At 36.2% G+C, this 24,232-nt stretch overlaps 1 protein-coding gene across 6 annotated transcripts in view; it reads right to left on the bottom strand.

The window, feature by feature from the left end:
- Positions 1–5,406: 5,406 nt before the first annotated feature.
- The window catches only part of KLHL5 (kelch like family member 5), an 89,446-nt gene continuing 70,620 nt past the window's right edge, over positions 5,407–24,232 (bottom strand). For 2 of the 6 annotated variants that reach the window (XM_045076587.1, XM_045076591.1), the window contains 4 exons: positions 21,566–21,728; positions 15,687–15,899; positions 11,866–12,037; positions 5,407–6,964 (listed from right to left, as the gene is read on the bottom strand). In XM_045076587.1, the coding sequence (XP_044932522.1) occupies positions 6,908–6,964; positions 11,866–12,037; positions 15,687–15,899; positions 21,566–21,728 (605 nt within the window). In that variant the 3' untranslated portion in view covers positions 5,407–6,907. Of the gene's footprint in view, positions 6,965–10,624; positions 12,038–15,686; positions 15,900–21,565; positions 21,729–24,232 lie in introns of those variants that run through there. The other 4 variants (XM_045076582.1, XM_045076590.1, XM_013062227.2 and 1 more) reach the window with 3 other exon arrangements.

Genomic DNA, 24,232 nt, shown 5'->3' with positions numbered 1-24,232 from the left:
CATGATCAGCGATTGTGTAAGATTTTAGTCTCCTTGCGGCTTTGTTCAGTGCCTTATTGATCAGAAAGTTTCTGAGATAAATGAATTCTCAATTGAATTAACTTCCCCTTCCCCTCCCAGTCCTTCTCTGCAGCTCCGCTATTGAGTTTGTGATACATAATCAGTCAGGTAAGTAGGTCAGTTTTTGCCAGACTTACTACCTGGCATTTTCTTTCTCTGAAGACCGCACACAGCCCAGCTAATCTTGTCATGGACAGGCAGCTCTTTGAATGACAGCTTCTCTCTAACCTCATTGCTCCGGCCACCATGATGCCAAGACCTCTTTCCTTCCACAGAATTTTTCTCCATCTGGGTCTCTTTGGAACTGCTCAGCTTATCATGTATTTTAGATTTGCAAAGATGCGAACTTCAAAGAAAGCAATTTTAAAAATGTAGTGTGCATTCTCCTTCTCAATTTCAAGTAGCGTGTCTGTGCTCTCTTATAAAAAGTGACAACAGACTTTCTGGGTAGAATTCACTCAGAAAAATATAAATAAGCAATGTGACTAGTTTTGAAACTAGTGTAGCTATGATAATTTTAATACCTTGCGCATGCCACCGCTCCCGGTATAACAAAAGGGTCACCAAGTCATTGTTTGCCTTCCCAACTTCTATTAGTTATCCTCTAAGCACATATTATACAAGTAGTGTTCATTCAATAATATATCTGTATGCTGATGTATTTACAGATATCTCGATTAAATATGTGTTTATTATCCACAAAGAAATGTCACCAAATGGAACCAACATTGGCTTGGGCAAAGATGGAGGACACCGAACATGGTTTCCAAGCTTCCTTGGCTTCACTCTTTGGAGGCATCTCATTAGCTAAATGAAATAATTACCCAGGGAGGGGGGAAATAGGGTGGGAGTAAACGCTAGATATGATGTTAACACCTACATCAATCAATATTGTATTTCTTCAAGAGATTCACAAGATGCCAGAGTCGCTCATGTCCAGGAGAAGATACAAAGTAAAAATGGTCTTTTCTTTCTTTCTTTCTTTCTTTCTTTCTTTCTTTCTTTCTTTCTTTCTTTCTTTTTTCTTTCTTTCTTTTTCTTTCCTTCTCTCTCTCTCTTTCTTTCTTAAAGATTATTTATTTATTTGACACATAGAGAGATCACAAGTAGGCAGAGCAGCAGGCAGAGAGAGAGAGGGAAGCAGGCTCCCCGCCGAGCAGAGCCCGATGAGGGGCTGGATCCCAGGACCCTAAGATCATGACCTGAGCCGAAGGCAGAGGGTCAACCCACCCCAACATGGTATTTTCTTGGGAGTAATGACAGTCTCTGATGGGGGAGTTGGTCCATTTTTATAAATCATGGAAGGCATCTGAGATTGAGAAGGATGAAAATGCCAAAAGTAGGGTTTAATTTTTCATGGCATTTGATTTTTTTACTCCAACTAAAAAATGAAATAGAATGAAAATATTACATGGGGATTTATAATCCAGTCACAGTAAAATGTCATTTTACTGAATATTTATTCAATAAGTTAAGAAATTACAACAACTTTAAGCATTATTTTATGAAAAGATACTTTGACTTTTAACATTTATGGGATGCTTTTGTGTAGTAGGCATTGGAAAAGAGCTTCCAATCAAAATTTCCTCTGTCATTGTTTCTCACTCTTAGATTAGAATTACATTCTAAAGAGATACTCAGTCAGACTTTAAAAAATCTGTTTACTTGCTGATTACATTTAGAAATAATCTCTTTGGGATGAATATAAATGCAGAGTTTTAATCCTAGCAATATAGAGAGAATGTCTGTTGTTATGACACTTAAATAACAATTTGTGATGTACCTACTAAGCTTTATATTGTTGTAAAATAGACATAAAATTTGTCATAAGTGACATTTAGTACCTTCACCCTGTTGTGTAACCACCACTAATTAGTTCCAGAACATTTTTATCACCCTGAAAGGAAACTCCTTACTCATTAAGCAGTCATTCCCCACTCCCTCTTCCTCTCAGACTCTGGTTCCCTCCATGAATTTGCCTATCTTGTATATTTCATATAAATGGAATCATACTATATGTGGTCTTTGTGTCTGGCTTATCTTACTTAACATAATGTTTTCAAGGTTCATCCATGTTGCAGTATGTATCTGTACTTCATTTCTTTTTAAAACTGAAAAGTATTCTATTATATTATGTACCAAAATTTGTTTATCCGTTCATCGGCTGATGGACATTTGGGTTGTTTTTACCTTTTGGCTACTATGAATGTTACTTTGAATATTTATGTGCAAATTTTTGTTTAAACACCTGTTCTCAGGGTTTCTTATTTTTGGTTGGGGGGTGGATATATACCCAGGGGCAGAATTGCTTGGTCACATGGTAATTCTATGTTTAATTTATTGAGGAACCACCAAACTCTTTTCCACTATATACCATTTAACCATCCCACCGGCAATGTATGAAGGTTCCAATTTCCCCACATCCTCTCCAATACTTATTTTCTGTTTTTAAAATTATAGTCAACCTAGTGGATTTGAAAAGGTATCTAATTATGGTTTTTATTATCCTTCCCTAAAGACTAATGATGTTGAGCATCTCTTCATGTGATTCAGACCTACATTGGAGAAATGTCTATTCAAGTCCTTTGCCCATTTTAAAATAGGTTATCTATCTTTTTGTTGTTGACTGTAGGAGTTCCTTATATATCCTGGATAGAACCTTATATGATTTGCTAACAATTTCTCATTCTCTCTCACTTTCTTGATAGTGTCCTGTGATGCACAGAAGCTTTTAATTCTGATGAAATCCAATTAATCTTTTGTTGCCTTGTGCTTTTGATGTCATATATATGAAACCATTGTCAAATCCAAGGTCATGAAGATTTATGCCTATGTTTTCTTCTTAGAGTTTTATGGTTTTAGCCTTATATTTAAGGTCTTTGACTTATGTTGAGTGAATACTTATTGTGTCCTATTTCATTCTTTTCCACATGAATATTGTTTCAGCACCATTTGGTGAAGAGACTATTCTTTCTCTATTGAACAGTCTTGGCACACTTGTTGAAAATCAGTTGACCATAGTTTATTTCTGGACTTTCTATTTTATGCTAGATTTTGAAATCAGAATATGTGAGTCCTTTACCTTTGTTCTTTTTGAAGATTTTTTGACTTACAATCCCATATGAATTTTAGGATCAGCTTTTCCATTTCTGCAATAAAGGGCCATTGGGGGTTTGATAGGGATTACATTGAATCTGCAGACCAATTTGGAGACTTTTGCCATCTTAACAGTAAGTCTTGTAATCCATGAATGTGGGATGTCTTTCCATTTATTTAGAGCTTTATTTCATCAGTGTTTTGTATTTTCCAGTGTGCAAGCCATGCACTTCCTTGGTTAAGTTTATTGCCAAGTATTTAATTCTCTGTGATACTACTACAAATAGAATTGTTTTTAAAATTTCCTTCTTGGCTTTTTTTTTTTTTTTTTGACCAATGTATAGAAATCACCTGACATTTGTGTATTGATCTTGTATCCTGCAACACTTCTGAATTTATTTACTCTCAAGTTTTGGGGCATGTGTGTGTATTTGTTAGAATTTTTAAGATACAGGATCACGTCAGCTGCAAATATCGTCGTCTTACGTCTTGCTTTGTATTTGGGATTCCTTTCTTATCTTTTTCGTGCCTAATTGTTCTTGCTGGAACTTCTGGTGCCCCCATTTGCTGCTGTACTTTCTTTGTTGGGAGTTCTTCACCATTGATTCAATCTCTTTACTTGATATAGGTCTGTTCAGATTTTTTATGTCTTCTTGAGTCCATTTTGGTAATTTGTGTGTTTCTAGGAATTTGTCCATTTCATCTATATCATCTAATTTTTTTGGCAATAAAGCCTTTTGACCAATAAATCTGTTTATGGTTCAGTCATCTAAAAATACCATGTAATTTATCTATTATTTATAAAATGTAGAGTATACATCGTGTTTTCTTGTATGTACTTTTCTAAATAAAGCAAATTTATATGTAAAATTCCATAAGAGATTTAAACAAAATTTCCCTAATGAGGGGTATGACTGGTATATATTGTGATTCTAAAAATCATAAACCTTCTTCATTTTCTTTTTATTAAAATAAATGATTCCTCATTTATTAAAATGAAACCTCTCTTTTTCTACCTAGAGAAAGAAATAAGAGTATGGACTTTCAAGTGCAGAGTATGTGCATTCAAATTTCTTGTCCTACCACTTACTTGCTATAGATGATCTTGGGCTTAACCTCTCTGTGCCCCCATCTCCTCACTGTAAAAATGAGAATAACGGAACCTACCTCATGAAGTTATTGTGAGGATTAAATGCATTAATGCATGCAAAAAACCCAATTCTTAATTCATAATAAGCATTCAATAATTATTAACAAATACTTTTGAAAGGTATCACTAATTGAGGTTAAAATAAAGAGCACATAGACATCATCATCAATGAACCAGCAAATAAAAGTCAAGGCAGCTACTGTTGGATGATGGATACTAAGAGTCATATTTTCCTCCAGAGTCAGAAGACCCCAGAACAGCAGAGGAATGAGTATTTTGGTGAGCATTCTGTCACTAGAAAGAATTGGTTCTCTTTATTCCTATTCAGGAAAGCTGATCCTCTGGACCACAGCTGACCTTTGAACAACACAGGTTTGAACAGTATAAGTCCGCTTATATGAGGATTTTTTTCGCTATAGTACAATACTGTACATATATTTTCTCTTTCTTGTGATTTTTTAAAATAACATTTTCTTTTCTGTAGCTTACTTTATTGTAGGAATACAGTACATAATACATACAATATACAAAATATGCATTAATCAACTGATTACATTACTAGTAAGGCTTCTGGTCAACAGGAAGCTATCAGTGGTTGAGTTCTGAGGGGGTTAAAAGTTATATGCAGATTTTTGGTGTGCAGAGGGTTGGCATCCCGAAACCCTGTGTTGTTCAAACACCAACTGTACTAAACTGCATTAAAAACGGCCTCTCTCAGGGTAGAAAATCAAAGGCACTGTTCATGAATCCCATAAAGAAAAGGAAGGTCCTCAGAGAGGAGAATCAGGTCTTTTACTCTGACATGAGTCTGGCTTCCATTGTGGGCCACAGGAAGTCAGAGAGTGGGTGGTGAGCGTTCAAAGGAATAATCGCAAGTATAAATCCTCGTGCTTCTACAAGCATAGATTCTTTTCAAATCGCAGGCCTAAGCCTCCCCGAGAAGGTGATGATGTGCTAACATGTTTCTGCTTTTGATTTTTGTTTTGTTTTGCTTCTTAAAACTTTCCTCTTCTTTTCCTCTCTCTTCCCCTAAATGCATAAATATACTCTATGGCTGATCCCTCTTTGTCATGAAAAGAATTGAATTTATATCCATAATATAATGAATATAGAAAACTTTAATGTATTTTTCATGATTACCAGTATTTTGTTTGTGGCCACACCGATAAGATGACCACAAGGTTTGCTTTGGGAATGGAAGCATTCAGTTTCTTGGTTTCCAAAGAAACATTTCAAGAGCATTCAAAATTGGCTCCTTCCTTCCCCACCCTGCCCCCTGCCCAGTTTAAAAAAAAAAAAAAAAAGAGCTTGGTTTAATTTTTTAAAGAAAGCAATTAGAATGAAGTCTATCTTGATATAAAATGTAAAAGCACATTAACCACGGCATTGTATTTTAAAAGATGAGAATTTAGTTTATACTTATTTTTATATTAAGACATAAGTTAATGACTTTTATATCTTAAAGGATTTATCATAAAATGTTGCTGCCCAGTGCATTTTGCAGACAACAAACAATTCGCTGAGAGTATTAACATTCACATGTGTAATTGGAGTTTACAAATGTACAAAACTTCGGGTAATAAACACTTTAAACTTATTTTTCAGACATTCAATAAGCCCATTCCCCTCAAACTGTTTGATTACAAAGAAACACGAAGGGCTACTAACTGCAGCAAAATGTGAGAAACAAAGCAAAAGAGGCGAATCCAGACTTGAGGACATAGGAATATCCAAACAGTTTGGTCAATATCAAAAGACAAAAATCAAAACATCTTTCATAATATAAAAGAAAACAAATCCATATAATTATGACTTAGGTGAAAGAACATGTTAGGGTATATGACATTTCTTTCCTTGACATAAATGTGCCTCTCTTCAATTTACTGCAAAATACCATCTTTCAGTTCCAATTTGAGGATATCATAGCCTGTATTGTTAGTGAATCTAACAATACCAGGAAGACTATTTTAAAAGAACCCAAAGATCATTTCGTTTGCATTTGGTCATTATTGTTTTGACTCTCGTTTTTCTTTATTCATGAGACTAAGCCAATTGAGAAGTAAAAGTTCACAAGTCAAAGCCTATATAATGCAGCTGTTTCTGAAAAAAAACTGAAGATTAGCATAGTGTTTAGTAGGTCATGAAAGCAGCAGTTGTGGTTAAACAAACGGATAAAAATTACTGCAACCAACGTATGATAAAGTTACAAAGCAAACGTTCAAAGTGTTCTCTGGTGTATGTGCACTGTAGTAAAAGAAATCTGGGTAATGTTAGTAAAATGTGATTGATTATTAATAAATGACATCCCCAGCCTGCATAGGCTTCTGCTTGAGAGCGGCGGATTTGTCCTCACACATGGTGTCAGTCCCCCAGTTGTAGTTTTGATTTACTGAGAAGTGACTTAATGGAGAAATGCAGGATTCAATCCCGGGTCTTCCCCTTGTTGCTACCTTATTTGACCGTCTTCGCTTTGAGATTGGGCACTCTGTGCCCAGGAATGTGGCATTGCAAATTGGCTAAAAGTGTATCCCTTGGTAGGAGAATAATTTTAGTAAATTCGTGAGGAAGACGATATCTTCATTTAGAAAACAAAGCACTGTATTATAGTTTGACCGTTACAACGCAAGCCCCAGCTCTTCCTAGGCATAGTGGAGCAACCTAAAAACAAAAACAAAAACAATAACAAACACAAACACGAAAACAAAAAGACATATTTGTTGGGTGTGTAGGTACAACTGTTGATAAAACCATGTAGTTGGTAAAATATTGAATATTGAATCTGTACTCCTCAAAGAGCGGCTCCCAAACTCCACCGCCCCAGCCTTACTGTAGGGCCAGCCCATCCTCCAAGCTCCCTGCGGAAGTTCCAAGAGTCACAGACTCAACTGTTTAGGGCACGTCACCGTCCTAAGCAGTACTTCTTTTTAAAGGTACCTCCAAAAAAAGAAAAGATGGTTTGGGACTTACTCTATCTGAAACAATTTATTTGGCCAACAGGATGTCAGATATGGATAATGAGGAAACACCCAACACTCCAGGACCCAAGTGGTGAAAAAACCCGCGTATTATGCAGAGAGGGCGTGTAACAGCTATGCTGGTTCAGAGCCCTCCAGAGTCGCTGCATGCTGGCTGCTTTTCCCCAGGGCGCCAGTCACTGCACATTTACTGACTAACTTCTCTGTGCACGGCTGGACGATCTAAACCTACTCTCCTACTTCCTAGCACAGTAAATAAATAATAAATACACCTCCTCCAACTCCACCCTAGGAGTAGAAACAAACCTGGCGAATAAACTCTATGACAATGAGGTATAAGGATGTGTGCTAGGGCAAGAAACAGAATCTTAGTTTAGGGATAAGGAGTACTTCCGAAATCTTTTGCTTCCCCTTCCTCCCTCCGTGCCTCCCTCCCCTTCTTCCGTCCTTCCCCTTCCTTCCTTCCTTCTTTCCTTCCCTTCTCCACCCTCCCCCACTCCCCTCTTTCCTTCCTCCCCCCCCCCCCACTTTCCCCTTCTTTTTGAGCACTCCAGACACCAAGCAATTCAGAGTGCAAAACTACAAGTGTGGACAGGATAGCTTTTAAAGGATTAATTTGAGCAGAGTTAAGCCCTAAGACTTAAAATGGCAGTATTTAGAGAAGGGGGGACTGATACAAAGTACTGAGAAAACTTGTACGTATGTATGCGGGGGTATGTAATACAGTGTTATTGTCAAATACATGATATCAAAATGGCTCCTTGGTCGGGTTGGCCTCTCTCCCAACCTTTCCAGACCAGGGACTGGATCTTAAAAACATACCAGACTTCAACGGAGACTTCTCAGTCATTCTCTATCTGAATCAGGTGTTTTGATCCCTATTCTATCTCCTTGAACAATCAAATCACCCACTTTATTAATTTTTTTAAAAGAGAAATACCTCTCTCTCTCTCTCTCTTTTTTAAGATTTTATTTATTTATTTGACAGAGAGAGATCACAAGTAGGCAGAGAGGCAGGCCGAGAGAGAGGAGGAAGCAGGCTCCCTGCTGAGCAGAGAGCCCGATGCGGGGCTCGATCCCAGGACTCCGGGATCATGACCTGAGCTGAAGGCAGAGGCTTTAACCCACTGAGCCACCCAGGTGCCCCAAATCACCCATTTTAAAACCATCTCTACTTAGAGTGTTCTAGGCGTAAACTCTAAGTCATTTCAATCAAAATGACTGTTTGTAATGACCAGCCTTTCTCCAAACACCAAAGACCTGAAGTCTTTACACTGTAAAGAGTTGATGTTCCCTAACAACCAGCTAGAAAGTTCAGCTTAGAGTATTTACTAAATACAATGGGCTCACTCCTGCTTTGGATTAAGGTGGGTAGCAGTGTGGGTGATGGCTTCAGACTTTATAACCTCATTTCATTCCCTGGACAAATGTCCCCTTGCCCATTTGTTGGAACGCTGAATGGAAAACATTTATTTTTCATATTCTACAGTTGTAAGTTCAAATTCAGGTGCTTAAAAATAGTAATAGAGGGGACATGCAAACAAAATAGCTATGTGGTCACAGGTAATTAATTTTGATAGTAATTCAGCATAAAGCATTAATTACCTGTAATAACAAGTTTCAAATACTGGCCAAAAGATTTCTTATAACTATGCCTAAGCTTGTAAATAAAATACACCTTGGAAAAAGAGATTCTTACATCTCTTTCTGTGCTCCTTGGTTATCATTCATGTTGCCACAGTGAGAGGCTAATAGTAAATAATCACATAATTTCTTTTTTTAAAATTAATTTATTTTAGAGAAGGGGATGCAGAGGGAGATGAAGAGAGAGAAAAAATCTCTAGCAGACTTCCGGCCGATCATGGACTCCGACGTGGGGCTCATTCTCATGACCCCGAGATCATGACCTGAGCTCAAATCAAGAGCTGGATGCTTAATCCATTGAGCTACTTAGGTGCCCAAATCACATAATTTCTAGTGAAATTCTGCAGTACTGATTCAAGCTCTCAAATGATCTATACTTCCCTTCACCCAGTGACCACACTTAAATTTAAGAAACAAGATCAAGTCCTTTTTTTATAGTCTATCCTCTGCATTTAAAAATTCCCTGCCCCTTTCTACAATCATATTCTCATCCTCTTTCCCAGCCTTGGAAGAGATCTTTCCTCCAGTCTGCAGAGGACCAGTCTTTGCTTTCAGTTCTGTATCCTGCCCTTCTTTCTTGCCCTTCAATGTTGCTTTTTCTAGCATCTGGAATCTCTACTCTGTTATTTTTACCTTTATTGTGAAAAAGACCTATGGCTCAAAATCTAACTACCATTGATTTACTGTGTGGCTTGGGTCAACTATTTAACCTCTCTCTGTCTCAGATTCCTCATCCAGTAGAACCTGGTACATAAAATGTGTTCAATAAATGTTAACTTTCTATTATCATCATTTGAAAACTGTATGCTCCTCTAGCTCCTGCATTTACTCATTTTTCTCTTTACTTTTTACACTGTGAGTATCTTTTGCTTCTATCACATTCTCAAAGGTTCTTACAACTTCATGAATGATACATTATCTTCATTCATCCTTATCCTGTTGAAAGCCTGTCTCCTCTCTCTAATGCTCTACCTCATTATCTTATCTAAGACACCCTCTGGTCATTCATTTGCTATTTTCTTCAGAAGTTAAATCTTTAATTCAACCCTGCAAGTGTAGAAAGAAAGAACAGATAGGACTTGGTAATATCTCTTGAATCCATTTCTAAAGTTGACACCTCAAGCCTTAAAGTGAAGCAGCCTTCTATATGTTTTATTTTCATCCAGCCTTTGCTTCCCTTGCCCCTAACCCATCTTAACCTGTCCCCAACCACCACATCAAATTTCTGTTACTGTATTACTCTCCTGGTTAAGTCTCCACCAGCTTCCTACTACCAAACTCTTGAAGCATGGCCTTTGCCAACTTCTATCCTGACCCCAACCTTGCCCTCCAATAAGAATGTCCACAACAGCCAAACTACAGAAAGAGCCTAGATGTCCATCCACAGATGAATGGATAGAGAAGATGTATATATAGATAAGGGAATACCATACAGCCATCAAAAATGAAATCTTGCCATTTGCAACAACGTGGATGGAACTAGAGGGTATTATGCTAAGTGAAATAAGTCAATCAGAGAAAGACAATTAGCACATCTCCATATCACTCACATCACCACAGATATGTGGAATTTAAGAAACAAGGCAGAGGATCATAGGGGACAAGAGGAAAAAAGTGAAATAAGATGAAACCAGAGAGGGAGACAAACCATGAGAGACTCTTAATCACAGGAAACAAACTGAGGGTTGCTGGAGTGGAGAGGGGTGGAGGGATGGGGTAACTGGTGATGGACACTGGGGAGGGTATGTGTTGTAATGAGCACTGGGTATTATATAAGAGTGATGAGTAAAAGACCTGTGCCTCCAAAACAAATAATACAGTATATGTTAATTAATTGAAATGAAATAAAAAAGGTGGGGGGGAAAGACGTCCTACTCTTACTAAGCATGGATCCTTAGAACCAGCCACGCTTTCTCAGTATATCTTGTGTATTTCTTCTTCACTGAGATTTCTTTCATGTTTTCTCATACAATCTCCCATTTCTTTCTACATTTTGCATTGGATCAATTGAAAGCTTAGCTTAAGTCCAACTTCTTCTCACTAAAGCATTCTCAACAACCAATTTATTTTTTCTCTTTGATGTCCTATACCACTCAATGCCTACACCATGGGGCACTTGCTACCAACTGTTCTACATTGCGGGTTCTCCCCTTACATGCCCAGATTATACCTACTTAAGACGTTAAGTTCTGTGGCAGTGGGGATTCTTTTAAGTTTTGTTTTCTTGACAGTACTTACCATTGCTCCTTGTATGTAGGAAAACCTTGGGTCAATTAAACATCTGAGGGTCTTTCAGGTACCAGATTCTGAACTGGGGCACAAAATTCCTAATTCTGTTCTCGGTAATGATGGAAACAAAGATCTCAAAAGATCATTCTTAGAAGTACTAGCCCCTCCAGAAATAGACATGGCTGGAATTCCTTTTGTTAATAAGCTTGCCAGGTCAAGTTTCTTACTTGTTAATGTAATTTAAGGTTGCCATCTTTATTAGGTGATGACCAGACATTTCATCGACTCCCAAATATCAGTGGCTTGAGTATTTAAAAATTATATCTTATGTCTGCCTAAGTGGTTCACATTCTTCTGATTTCTATCTTTGTTTCTTATTTTCCACCATCTCCCCTCCCTCTGCCGCAGCTCTCCTGTGGTCCTATCTGGCCTATCAATACTAGAACATCTCATCAGTTCCCAGTAAGCAAATGGTGGCAGATCAAAACTATTAATAATTTCTCTGAGTATTATTCTTTAAAAGTAACTTTGGATTTTAATTATATCATGAAATTAAACATTCCTTCTTGTTTTCATATATTTAATCAAAGAGATGACTTTATCATGCTTATGCTATATATTTTGGTATTGGACAAATGGAGATCATTTTTATTAAATGAATTGTTTTAACAAAAACAGAGAAGTATAATAATGAAAAATGAAATGCCATACCTGGGTCCACTCATTTGTCTGGGGATCATAAGCCTCCACTGTATTAAGATAAGTCTGTCCATCATACCCTCCAACAGCATATAATTTATCACCAAGTAAACAGACTCCCACTGCGTCTCTGCTGATGCTCATAGATGCCACTGCAGTCCACATATCTGTTTTGGGATCATATCTGAAAGAAAATTTTATAACTGGAGCTGACATTGTTCTCACAATATTTTTTTGAAAAGATTTTATTTATTTATTTGATAGAGAGACACAGCGAGAGGGGGAAAACAAGCAGAGGAAGAGGGAGAGGGAGAAGCAGGCTCCCCGCTGAGCAGGGAGCCCGATGTGGGGCTCAATCCCAGGACCCTGGGATCATGACCTGAGCGGAAGGCAGAGGCCCAATGACTAAGCCACCCAGGCACCCCATTATCACAATATTTTTATGTAAAAACAGTTCATGCATGAAAGACTAGTATGTTGGACCTGATACCATAGACCTTCTAGAAGAAAACATAGGGAGTAAGCTCCTTGACACTGGTCTTGGTAATGATTTTTTTGGATTTGACACCAAAAAGCAAAGGCAACAAAGGTTAAAGTAAACAAATGGGACCACATCAAACTAAAAACCTCTGCATAGTAAGGAAGACATCAACAAAATGAAAAGGCAACCTATGGAATAGGAAAAGTGTTTCCAAATCATATATCTGATAAGGGGTTAATATATAGGAGATATAAAGAATTATAGAACTCAATGTAAAAAAAAAAACAACCAAGAACCCAACAAATAAACCACTTAAAATGGGCAGAGGGTCTCAATAGACATTTTCTAAAGAAGACATATAGATGGCTAATAGGTACACAAAAAGGTGCTTAACATCACTAATCATCAGGGAAATGTAAATCAAAACCACAATGCCTGTTGAAAAGATAATAACAAGTGTTGGTGAGGATATGGAGAAAAGGGAACCCTTGTGTACTGTTGGTGGGAATGTAAATTAGTGCCACTGCTACAGAAAACTATATGGAGATTCCCCCCAAAAATTAAATAAGGGAACTACCATATGATCTATATCATATATCATATATCATATATGATCTACTTCTGGGTATTTATCCAAAGGAAATGAGAACACTAATTTGAAAAGACATATGTACGCCACATGTTCACTGCAGCATTATGTACAGTAGCCAAGGCATGGAAACAACCTAAGTGTTCATCAATGGCTGAATGGATAAAAAAAAATGTGGCCCATGTAGACTACACACATATGCATGCACACACTGAATATTATTTGGCCATAAAAAAGAATGAAATCTTGCCATTTTGACAACATGGATGGACCTTGCAGGCATGATGCCAAGTGAAATAAGCCAGAGAAAACAAAAACTATGGTCTCACTTATATGTGGATTCTAAAACAGAACAAAAACTAAGTCCATAGATTGGTGGTTGCCAGAGGTGGGGCATGGAGGGGGTGGGTCCAATGGAGGAAGAGAGTCAAAACGGACAAATTTCTAGTTATAAAATACATGAGTTATGGGGAATGTCACGTACAGCACGGCAATGTAGTTAATGATACTGTACTGTATATTTGGAAGTTGCTAAGAGAGTAGATCTTTAAGGTTCTCATCACAAGAAAAATATTGTAACTATATACGGTGATGGATGTTAACTAGACTTACTGTGATCATTTCTCAATATATACAAATGTCAAATCATTATGTCATATACCTGAGACTAATAAAATGTTGTATGTCAATTACACCTCAATAAAAGAATATCAACACATCCAGAAACACCTGGGAGAGGTGTATAGCAAAGTGGTTAGAAAAATGGCTTTGGATTTGAGCTGAAGAATCTCGAGTCCTTACCCTTCCAATCACTGGTTCTGTGGTATTGTAAAGTTACTTAAAATCTTTACATCTTAGTCTCTTTATTGGTGAAAATATTGCTCACCAGGTAGCACTGAGGGTTAAATGAAAATGCACAGTAAGCATTTGATAAATGTCACCTTAAAGATGAGTCAGTTCGTTTGTTACAATTTTTTCCTATTAGCAAAGAATACATTCTTGTAATAAAAATTCAAAGATTATAAAAATATATAAAATATGCAATAACTAGCCTCATTTCCTTCCAACTTGAATTACAGAGTCAAGTGGTAACCCCTATTAACAGTCTGGTTTGTATTTGATCTTCTAAATATTTCACTTTTTATTCTTAGGGCTTGAGATGCCTATTTTAGAACAAGCTTTTTATTTAATTTAATTTTTCTTTCCATGTAAACTGTTAACACTTTTTTTTCTTTCAAGAAAATAAAAATGGTTTATTTCTTTAAGCCTACCCTTTATCTTATCACTGCTATTTAAAGTACATTTGAACATATTTTAGAAAAAAAATCAATATTTTCCTGAAAATGTTTAATTTACAATATTATAGATTCATGTGGTAAATCCATAACACTTAATGATCCAAAAGAGCTAAAGTAAATACCGAAAACTGCTGTAAGATTTTCGATTATCTACTGAAAATCTGAGGAAATCAATATATGAAGGGCTAGGTGAGATGGCTTACAGACACAATCATGAAAGCTGTCCACTTTTGAACCTTCTTGTTCTTTTCATGAAATATATTAATTAGAACAGCCCACAGTTGTCTGTCTAAGAGCAGATACATCATGCTAAAATGTTAATACCTCTTGCACAATGAACAATTTTTCACTGGGTGCAGTACTGCAGTGAGCCTATAACTTATGGGGTAAAGTATACAAAGACTTCCATATTCCTTTCCTGGAGTGTAACACACAGGGAGCGTAGTCCTGAAAGAGAAATCACTTTCTCCCTAACACAGGGCACAAGCAAGTATAACTTTCCTGCTTTCTCAAAAGGCAACAAATCAACCCTCATTATTTCACAGAAAGCACTCACTGTCATCAAACCTGCATTTCACTTTTTAACTTTCTTCCAATCATATATGATTAAATAACACACACACACACAGACACACAGACAGACAGACAGACAGACACACACTTTCTTATCAACTTCCCATTGCTCTTTAAAATCCAGAATCCTTAAGATTCTATGTGATCTGCCACCGTCTCCACCCTAGTCTGCCTCCTTCCCTGCCACTGTCTCCCTCCCTCTCTTTCCCCCCAGACACAGAGTGGCCCTCCTTTCAGTTTTCTGAATGAACCGTATCCCCTTCTGCTTTGGAGTGTTCATACATGCTCCTGGGCTCTACCTCCTAAATCCACTCAATCCTCTCCATTCCTTGAACCAGACTAAAAATAACAGATGGAAGCCTGAACTGTTGTCCAAATCGTCCACTGATGTAATGAGGTTCTTTACCTGGCCCCATATGTGAGTTTCATGAGGCCAGTATGGACGACTTGTGTGACTTTTAAGCCATATTAGTTTTTTAAAATTTTATTATTTCATAGTATTTCCTTGTATCAAAATGTGTTAGAAAAGCTCCTCTCCTTTTCACTTCTCTCTTAGCCTCCAGGCCCTACTCCTTCTCTCTGAAATTCATCAAGCTCTTTTCCTCTTCTTGTCAGGTATAGTATCCAATATGAAATATGCACACAATAAGTGTCATATGACTCAATTAATAAACTACATAATCAATTCTAAGGTAAATCTTAAGTAGGCAGTAATATGGGGAGAGAAAAATCTGAGAAAAGCGGTTACGAAAGAGACCAGGAGACAGCCAGAGCAGACGACCCAGTGTTCACAAAGCTGGGAAGAAACTGCCTTGCATGTGCTAGATGTTCAATAAGGAGTCAATGATTTGTCTGGAAGTGTCAGACAAAGTTTTCCTTCACAGGAAATTACCTCTCCACACAGTCTGAGAGTCTGGAAGTCAAGTTGGATGCAGGGGCATCGTGTCCTCCAATTGCATACAGCAATCCATTCCATGTAGTTACTCCTACTCCCCCTCTCCTTTTTGACATTTGTGCACAGAGTGTCCATTTATTAGTGTGAGGATCAAAACATTCTACTGATTTGAGGCAAGAACTTCCATCACGACCACCAACTGCATAAAGTCTGTAAGAACAAATAGAATAACAAATAAAAAAGAGCTTCACCATATGATGAAGGCAAAGAGATTATTCTTAGGATATTTCTTTGAAATTAAGGTGCCATAGATTATAAGACACACTCTCAGTTTATGTGCCATCAAGCAAGAAGATATGCTACCAATTATATGACATATGTATATATCATATGTAAATTACATATATGTATATATCATATGTATATGTGTGTATGTATATATATCAGCTATTACTCTGTATATACATAAAAAAAAAACAAACTCACCTGAAAGCAATGAAAACTATTTCTGATAAATCACCACGGATTATAAGACACATCACAATTTTAGAGGTGTAAGATGTGTCTTAGAATAGATAAAATGCAGTACATAAATATACCATGACTTCTTTCTTAAATAGCTAAGACAGGACTATGTTATAAAGGAAAGAAATGAACCTTCTCTGCACCTACCACAGGCTAGATATTTTACCTGTATTAACTTAATCATCTCAATAATGCTACGGGAAACCATTTATATTCCTGTTTCATGGGTGAAGAAACAGGCTCATGGAGATTAAGAGGCTTATACAGGGTCAGAAGCAGAACCAGGACACAGTTAGAGTAATGAGCAGCTGTACTGTGAGCAGTCACCTGGGATGTTCTTGCAGTAGTGAAATAGGAGAATAAAAGGATTGCTTGAAACAGTGGTGTATAAATTAATATTTATTACATATGAACCGTGATCCTCCATTAATTTAAATTACTGCAGAGAAGGATACTGTAAGTTATCTAAAATGAATACAGTATGTTAATGTCCTAAATGTTGCCTAGTAGATAAATTTTAATTCATTACCTGTCAATATACTGCATTAACCTTAAAGTCTTTTACTCTGACCTTAAAATATATATAAAATATATTTTTTAATAGTTTTCTCAAGAGTAATAAATTCAGATCATTGCTTATATAAAAGTTCCCACATTTTGAATTTACAGATGCCTTAGTTAATATTTAACTAATTTTTTAGCTCAGGAAATAATATTTGAGCTATACCAAATATCTGCCAATTAAAACTCTAAGTATTTATACTTGGGTAAATATATATATTTTAAAGACATTTATTCATTTTAATTCATAATGTAAAGTTCACTCTACCACTCAGAGTGGTTCTTTAGTGAGAAGATGACCATATCTTAGACAGCAACATATGCGTGTGGCAACATCTTGTTTTAAACTTTGTATTCATAGTATGGAAACTGAAATTCATTTGAAACTTTGTTAAAAGTTTTTATCTGTCAAAAACTACTTTCTTGTGTTATTGTTCTCATTTTTAACTAATATTTGGTAGAATAATTGTTTGGATATGAATCATAGACTATCAGAAGACATCAAGAATTAGAAAACACCCATAATTTAAAACACATGTACACGCATGCGTGCACACACACAAATTCAAGGCACCGTCCCCTCTTCAGAGTGAACTCATGGGTCTTGACTGTGAAAAGTGGTACAGTACAGGGATTAAGAGGTGAACTCTGGAGCTGGGCTCTGGATTTGAACTGTGGTTCTCACACTTCCGAGCTCTGACCGTGGACAAGTTATTTAACCTCCACCTGCCTGAATATCATCATCCAAAACATCTCTAAGCCCTGCCTCGTAGGATTATTGATGACCAAATGTAAAATACTTTGAACAGTGCTTTACACAGGGTAAACATGGTCTAAGTGTTTCGGGGGAAAAAATGAATTCTGTCTCTATTTTTTGGGGGGGAAAAATGAATTCTGTCTCTATATTCTTCTAGAAAATGGCATTTTAAGGTCTTAAGTGTACAAACAGCCTTTACACTGAGGTAATGTTAAGGGCTAACGTGTACCAATAACACTTCCTAAAGAAACATTATCTCAAGCAATGGTTTTCAAATTGTTTTCTAAGAATAGGATTCTGTGGAGTACTTGAGGAGGTCCCCAAAATGGTGTATTTGAAATTCAAGTTTTGTTTTGTTTTGAGAGAGAGAGAGAGAGAGAATCTCGAGCCGGCTCTATGCTCAATGTGAGTCCCATGCAGGGCCCCCACCCACCACCCTGAAACCACAACTCAAACAGATATCAAGAGGCCAAACCCCAACTGACTGAGCCACCCAGGTGACCCTGAAATCCAAGTTTAAATACTTTTCAAAATATCTGGCTCAATTAAATGCCATACAAGATTCAGAACTCATCTCTTTCCCCCATGACAGTAGCTATTACAAATAAAAAGAGAAACAATATGTCAAATTGTGCCTGTGTCAAATTGCATTGTACTATAGACTTTAAAATAAGACTTCCTCATGCCTCGCATTTAAAATTATGATCAAGAATGCAAGGGATTGGTGGATATTGAGATTTAACTTAGGAAAAAAAAAATGCTAATACTCTCAAGCTATATCAACAATTTAACTGAAAAGTTTCCCGAGAGTCCAATTAAATTGCTCTAGTAGTTAAAATAACTGTTATCTTCTCAGCGACTTATTTGTGAATCAGGATTTTTCTTTATACTGAACAACAAAAATAAAACAGAAATAATCCGATGTTCTTTAAAACAGACTTGTTCTTCTATATCGATTTTTTATAACAAATACATGCTACAAACTTGAGCTTAAATTTAAGATAAGTCTATAATAATCTTGAGTTTCCATTTGTCTTAAGTATCGGGGTTTTCGTAAGGTTGCATTTGAGAGAGAGATTCTATTGTGAAAAATATTTGCCAGCCAGGGCCTTAAAAGTAGCCCAAGCCATTGGAATTCTAAATAAAGTTTCTCTCAAACATGGTAGAAAGAAAAATTTTAACACTTTGAATTTTCAAGATACAAGATGTAACTCATAAAACATTCAAACAGTTCTTCTCTAAAGAAACAATTATATTTTGCATTAGGAAGCATTATAAAATAAGTTAAAATAACAAAAACAATAGTGAATCTAGGCTTTTCATTTTATAGATTAAAAAACTTAGCACAGGGAAATGATTTATTCTAAATCATAAAAAAGTAGTAGAGAAAAGATGCATAGCTGTTTTTTTTTTTCAATCAACTGTATACTTAAAAAAAAACATGATTTCTATTTTTTCATATTCTGGATATGTACCTCAAAATGGAAACAAACAAAATATTTTAAAATATTGCTACTTTGTTTTAAAGCACACTTAGAGGGGTGCCTGGGTGGCTCAGTCAGTTAAGCATCTGCCTTTGGCTCAGGTCATGATCCTGGGGTCCTGGGATTGAGTCCCGTGTTTGGGCTCCCTGCTCTCCAGGGAGCCTACTTCTCCCTCTGCCTGCTGCTCCCCCTGCTTGTGCTCTCTCCCTCTCTCACTGACAAATAAATCAATCTTAAAAAATAAATAAATAAAGCAAACTTAGAAAAGTGCTAGTTGATAGGTTAACACATCCTCTTCTTGGAGGTGATTACAAGCACCACTGCACCTAAGTGGTACTGGAACATTCTTCAGTAAGATTGTTCACTTCAGGTTATGTTCCAGGTACCATACTACATGTAAGAATGAAAAGACCAGGTCACTCAAGACCCTGATCTACATGGGCTAGTAAGTAGCAACAACAATAGAGTGGTTCCTGTTTTAACACAATCATATACAAATTATGCACAGTAAAAATGTTGAGGGTGGAAGGGACAGTCAGTGTAGGGGAGGATGAGGAGATGGGAATGGAAATGGGAAAGTGTTTCAGAGACTTCCGAGTGAGTTTCAAGGATGCTGAATTTTCCAGGCACGAAAGTGGGGAAACAACACTCAAAGAGGCAATGAGTTAAAACATTATGGGAGTGTGAAACAAAATGTATTTTCCACAAATAGGTTAGTTTTTTTAAATAAAACATTTTATTCATTTATTTGAGAGAGAGAGCACATGAGCAAGGGGAGTGGGAGGGGGAGAGAGAAAAACAGACTTCCCACTGAGCAGGGAGCCCAACGTGGGGCTCAATCCCAGGACCCTGGGATCATGGCCTGTGGTGAAAGCAGACACTTAACCGACGGAGCCACCCAGGCACCCTGCAAATAGGCTAGTTCTGCTGGAGTGTGATATGCACAGGAGGGGAGAAGCAGAGAGATGTGGACAGAGGTGAGACCATAAAGAAGGCTTAGTCCTCGAAGCTCCTGAAATTTCAAAATCAATGTCTTAATTAGTTAGTAGATGAGAGATCTTCAGCTTCTGATCTGATTCTTTGATGGTCTCGGTGTCAATATTGAATAAATTGTACCTTAGATGAACTAAAGACTGAAATATTTATTTCTCATAAGAGAGCAAGAGAAAGTGAGAAAGTAAATTATTTCCATGCCTCGAAGTTAAAGCTGCTGTAGGTCTAGAAATTAGATTTTACAGAAGGCAGCTCTCCTTTTTGTGCTCTTAGAAACATTTATTTCTAGGCTAGGAAATATGCTGGTGAACAAGAATTAGATGAATGAACTACTCCCAGAAATTTTAACTAAAGGGTTAAAATGGAAAAGATACTGTTCATTTTCTCTCTTATTTCTCATTTACTAGATTCTTTGGTGGCTGACTCTGCTAATTTTGAAGTTCTTTCTTCAGTTAAAACACATGAAGGGAGGGGTGTGGAGATCAGGTACATTTAAAAAAGTGGGTTTCTATTTCTCTATCTTATCACTTGTAATACTGCTAAAAACTAGGAAAACGTAGGACATAACTAATAAGTCCTGAGGAACCAAGACCTTAGGTCATAAAAAATTTTATAAATTTTCATAAAAATTTTATTAATATTTTCTCATTTTTTTCTTTTACCAATCAATCAATATAATTCTACAAATAATTTTCTCTTTTAACTTTGATTCCTTCTCTTTTCTGTAAATGATGAATAAAGCCTTTTAAGTGAGTAAAGGTATGCAACCAACAACATTTATTTAATAACCATATAGGGCTTCATTTTATGGAAGAAAGGCCTTTGATATGTATTTAAACTCTGAGTTACCAAGAGCTATTGGTGATGGTTCTGTCCAAATCCATTAACTCCAGTTAGAAAAGACAAGAGCCAAGAGAGCACCTTTCTAAGTGCATTTCAGTTTTCAGCAGTTTACCAAGATAAGAAAGAAGTAAAAGTAAAGATAAGTCAGTAGACGAGATGGAAGGAATTATTTAGGAAAACACTTAGAGGGCATCTACTACATTTAAAACATTATATGCTTTTAAAGCTTTATAAACCTCCAGACTTATACTCTATTGCCTATGTATATAAAATTTCTCCATACAAAATAACTTGAAATTTATAATATATTATTATATATAGAATTATATATATGTATATATAATCAGTATAGTATATATACATATATATAATAATATATTATAAATTTCAAGTTATTTTGTATGGAGAAATTTTATATATAAACATATATATATATTTATATATATACATATATATGTGTGTGTGTGTGTGTGTGTGTGTGTGTGTATATATATATATACCTAATTGGTATATTAGAATGAAAACTCAACATGGTGAGTTATTTATATTTACAATTACAATAAAAAGAGACTATTTTAAAAGTTTGCATTGCTCTTAAAAGTTTCCCCCTTTCATGATTTTGTGTTTTTTTTAATGTATATTTTTAACTTAGATGTATACCTCAATAAATTTGGCTTATTGTGTTTTAAATAAAATTTTAAATATTTCCTTACTTTCCACTTAGTACTGCCACACCTACTGTGCTTCTGGGGGTGGACATAGTGGCAACAAAATTCCACTGGCGAGCCTGAGGGTCCCATCTTTCCACTGTGTTCAGATAGCTCCAGCCATCATGTCCGCCTACGGCATACATGGGACCTTCCAATACAGCCACACCTGTAAGGAGACAGGAAAGAAACCATGACTTTAGGGGCACTTGGGTGGCTCAGTTATTAGGCGTCTGCCTTTGGCTCAGGTCATGATCGCAGGGTCCTGGGATCAGCTCTACATGGGGCTTCCAGCAGCAAAACTGCTTCTCCCTCTCCCACTCCCCCTGCTTGTGTTCCTTCTCTTGCTCTCTCTCTGTCAAATAAATAAATAAAGTCTTTAAAAAAAGAAAAAAAGAAGCAATGACTTCAGATTTGTTGCTACGTCTTAAAGATTGCATTTTAATTGAAATCTCAATATACAGTTTACCACCTACGTTTTTGTCTATGGTTTTATGGTTCTTATGTTCAATACTTTAACCCATTTTGAGTTTATTTTTGTGTCTGCTATAGGATAAAAGTCCACTTTCATTCTTTTGCCTGTGACTGTCCAGTTTTCCCAGCACCATTTATTGAAGACAGTCCTTTCCCCATTCTATGTTCCTGGCTCCTCTGTTGTAAATTAGTTGACCATATATGCATGGGTTTATTTCTGGACTCTCTATTTTGTTCCATCCATCTATGTGTCTGTTTTAAAACCAAATACCATAATGTGTTACATAGTATAGTTTGAAATCAGGGAGTTTGATGCCTCTAGCCTTGTCCTTCTTTCTCAAGTTTGCTTTGCTATTTTTGTTTTGTTTTATTTATTCATTTTTTGTGGCCTCATTCAAATTTTAGGATTATTTGTTCTTTTTCTTTGAAAAATGTCACTGGAATTTTGACAGGGAATGTACTGAATTGGTAGATTGCTTTGGGTAGTACAATGAATCTTAAACATGCAAATTTAATTAAGGAAACATTTATGGTAAAGATACCTGGTTTCTTTCTAGCTCTTCTTGGTTGGTAGGTGGGGGTGGGGTAAGGGGGTAGCTCTACAGCTCTGGTCTAATAAGTTTTAAAGGCAGTATCTTGAGGTCCAACAGTGGAAAGTTATTTAAAACCATACAATATGTACACATTGCCATAATAAAAAGCTTTTTCAGTAATTCAGATTTAAGGTATATTTGAGAAATCATTTTTATTCCTTTCACTGTAGTTAGACTTGATACCACAATCTATTGGTGTGATTCATCACCAGGGAACCAAGCCGGATTCATTTATTTCCTTATTCAACAAACATCTATTTAGTGTTTATTAAGTGACAAATTTAATAAAAGATAACAAATAAGGGCTCTACTATCATGGGCCTAATATTTTAGTCCGGAAACAGGCAAAATATATTTCAGGTATTGATAAATGCTAATAAGAAAAATGGAACTGAGTAGAAGGGTAGGGAGGGTCAGGGGAGACCTCTTGGACAAAGTGACATTTGGACAAAATGACATTTGAACAAAAATATGGATGAAGTCAGACATGGAGATATCTGAGAGAAGAGAAGGTGAGGTAAAGGGGATAGTATGTACAAACCACACATATACACCCACGTATATAGTTCCAAATATATAAAAAATATACCCAATTATCTGTGCATATGTGCATGGAATTAATTAAAGAGCTGGAAGAAAAATTAATGGGTGCATCTAGTTCAACTTCTTAAACAATATCTTTGAAAATAAATTTTAGCAGTAGAACCACTTCTTCAAAATGAAATTTATTTAATTATGGAATCTTTAATTATTTAAAATTTATTTAATTCTCAAATTTTTAAAAGAGATAAAAGGAGTGTTTCCTATGTAAGAGTTTCTTTTTTAACTTCAGTTAGGTTTTCAAGTTCAAATTTTAACATTGATTTATTATCCGGTAAATAAGTAAATAAGAATGACAGAACAATCTGGAAAAAAGAACTACATGATCACTCCCCTTTGAATTTGCTTCCATAAGGCATTTTGTATGGTAACTAGAAGTAATGACAGTATTCTATGTACAATCTGATCTGCACAAAACATAACAGGAATATGGGCATTCTTATTCTACATACCATAATAATTTACCTTAAGTTAAAATTAAATTTCTTTTCTCCACGGTGGGGGAAGTATGCAGGCGAATCACACCTGGATTTTATGGTCAACCTGTTTTTAAGTCTCATTCATGCTGCTTTTAAGATATATTCCCATTCTGTGCCTAAGTAATAAGTTGATTTTATGGACTCAAGATTATTATCTTATAGTTTTGTTAGATCTCATATAGTTAATTTTAAGCTCCCCTTCTTGTACTTTACCCCTAACCTTCTGGTTTTACTTCCTTACCAAGCTTGAAACTTAAGATCACCTTGAACTGAAACCTAATTGCAAATAGTAGAATCACTTGTTTCTCTGATTTTTTTTTTTGCTGTTCCCACTATCAGACCAATCTTCATGCCTAGATAATTTTCATTACTGGCTATTGACTTTTTTTTGGCAGCCTCTACTCTGGTGCTCAGCATTAATAAATTGAATGTAGTACAAAGCTATGCTATTGAAACTGAACTATGACTTCATTGCTACTCATCCATCTTTTAATTCATCTTTTATGATGACCTATCAAATTCTTTAC

Source organism: Mustela putorius, unplaced genomic scaffold (genome assembly GCF_011764305.1).
Source record: "Mustela putorius furo isolate JIRA1106 unplaced genomic scaffold, ASM1176430v1.1 tig00000083_pilon_pilon_pilon, whole genome shotgun sequence".
Classification (NCBI taxonomy): domain Eukaryota; kingdom Metazoa; phylum Chordata; class Mammalia; order Carnivora; family Mustelidae; genus Mustela; species Mustela putorius.
Note: the sequence above shows the minus strand (reverse complement) of the source record. Positions and strands in the feature narration are given on the sequence as shown.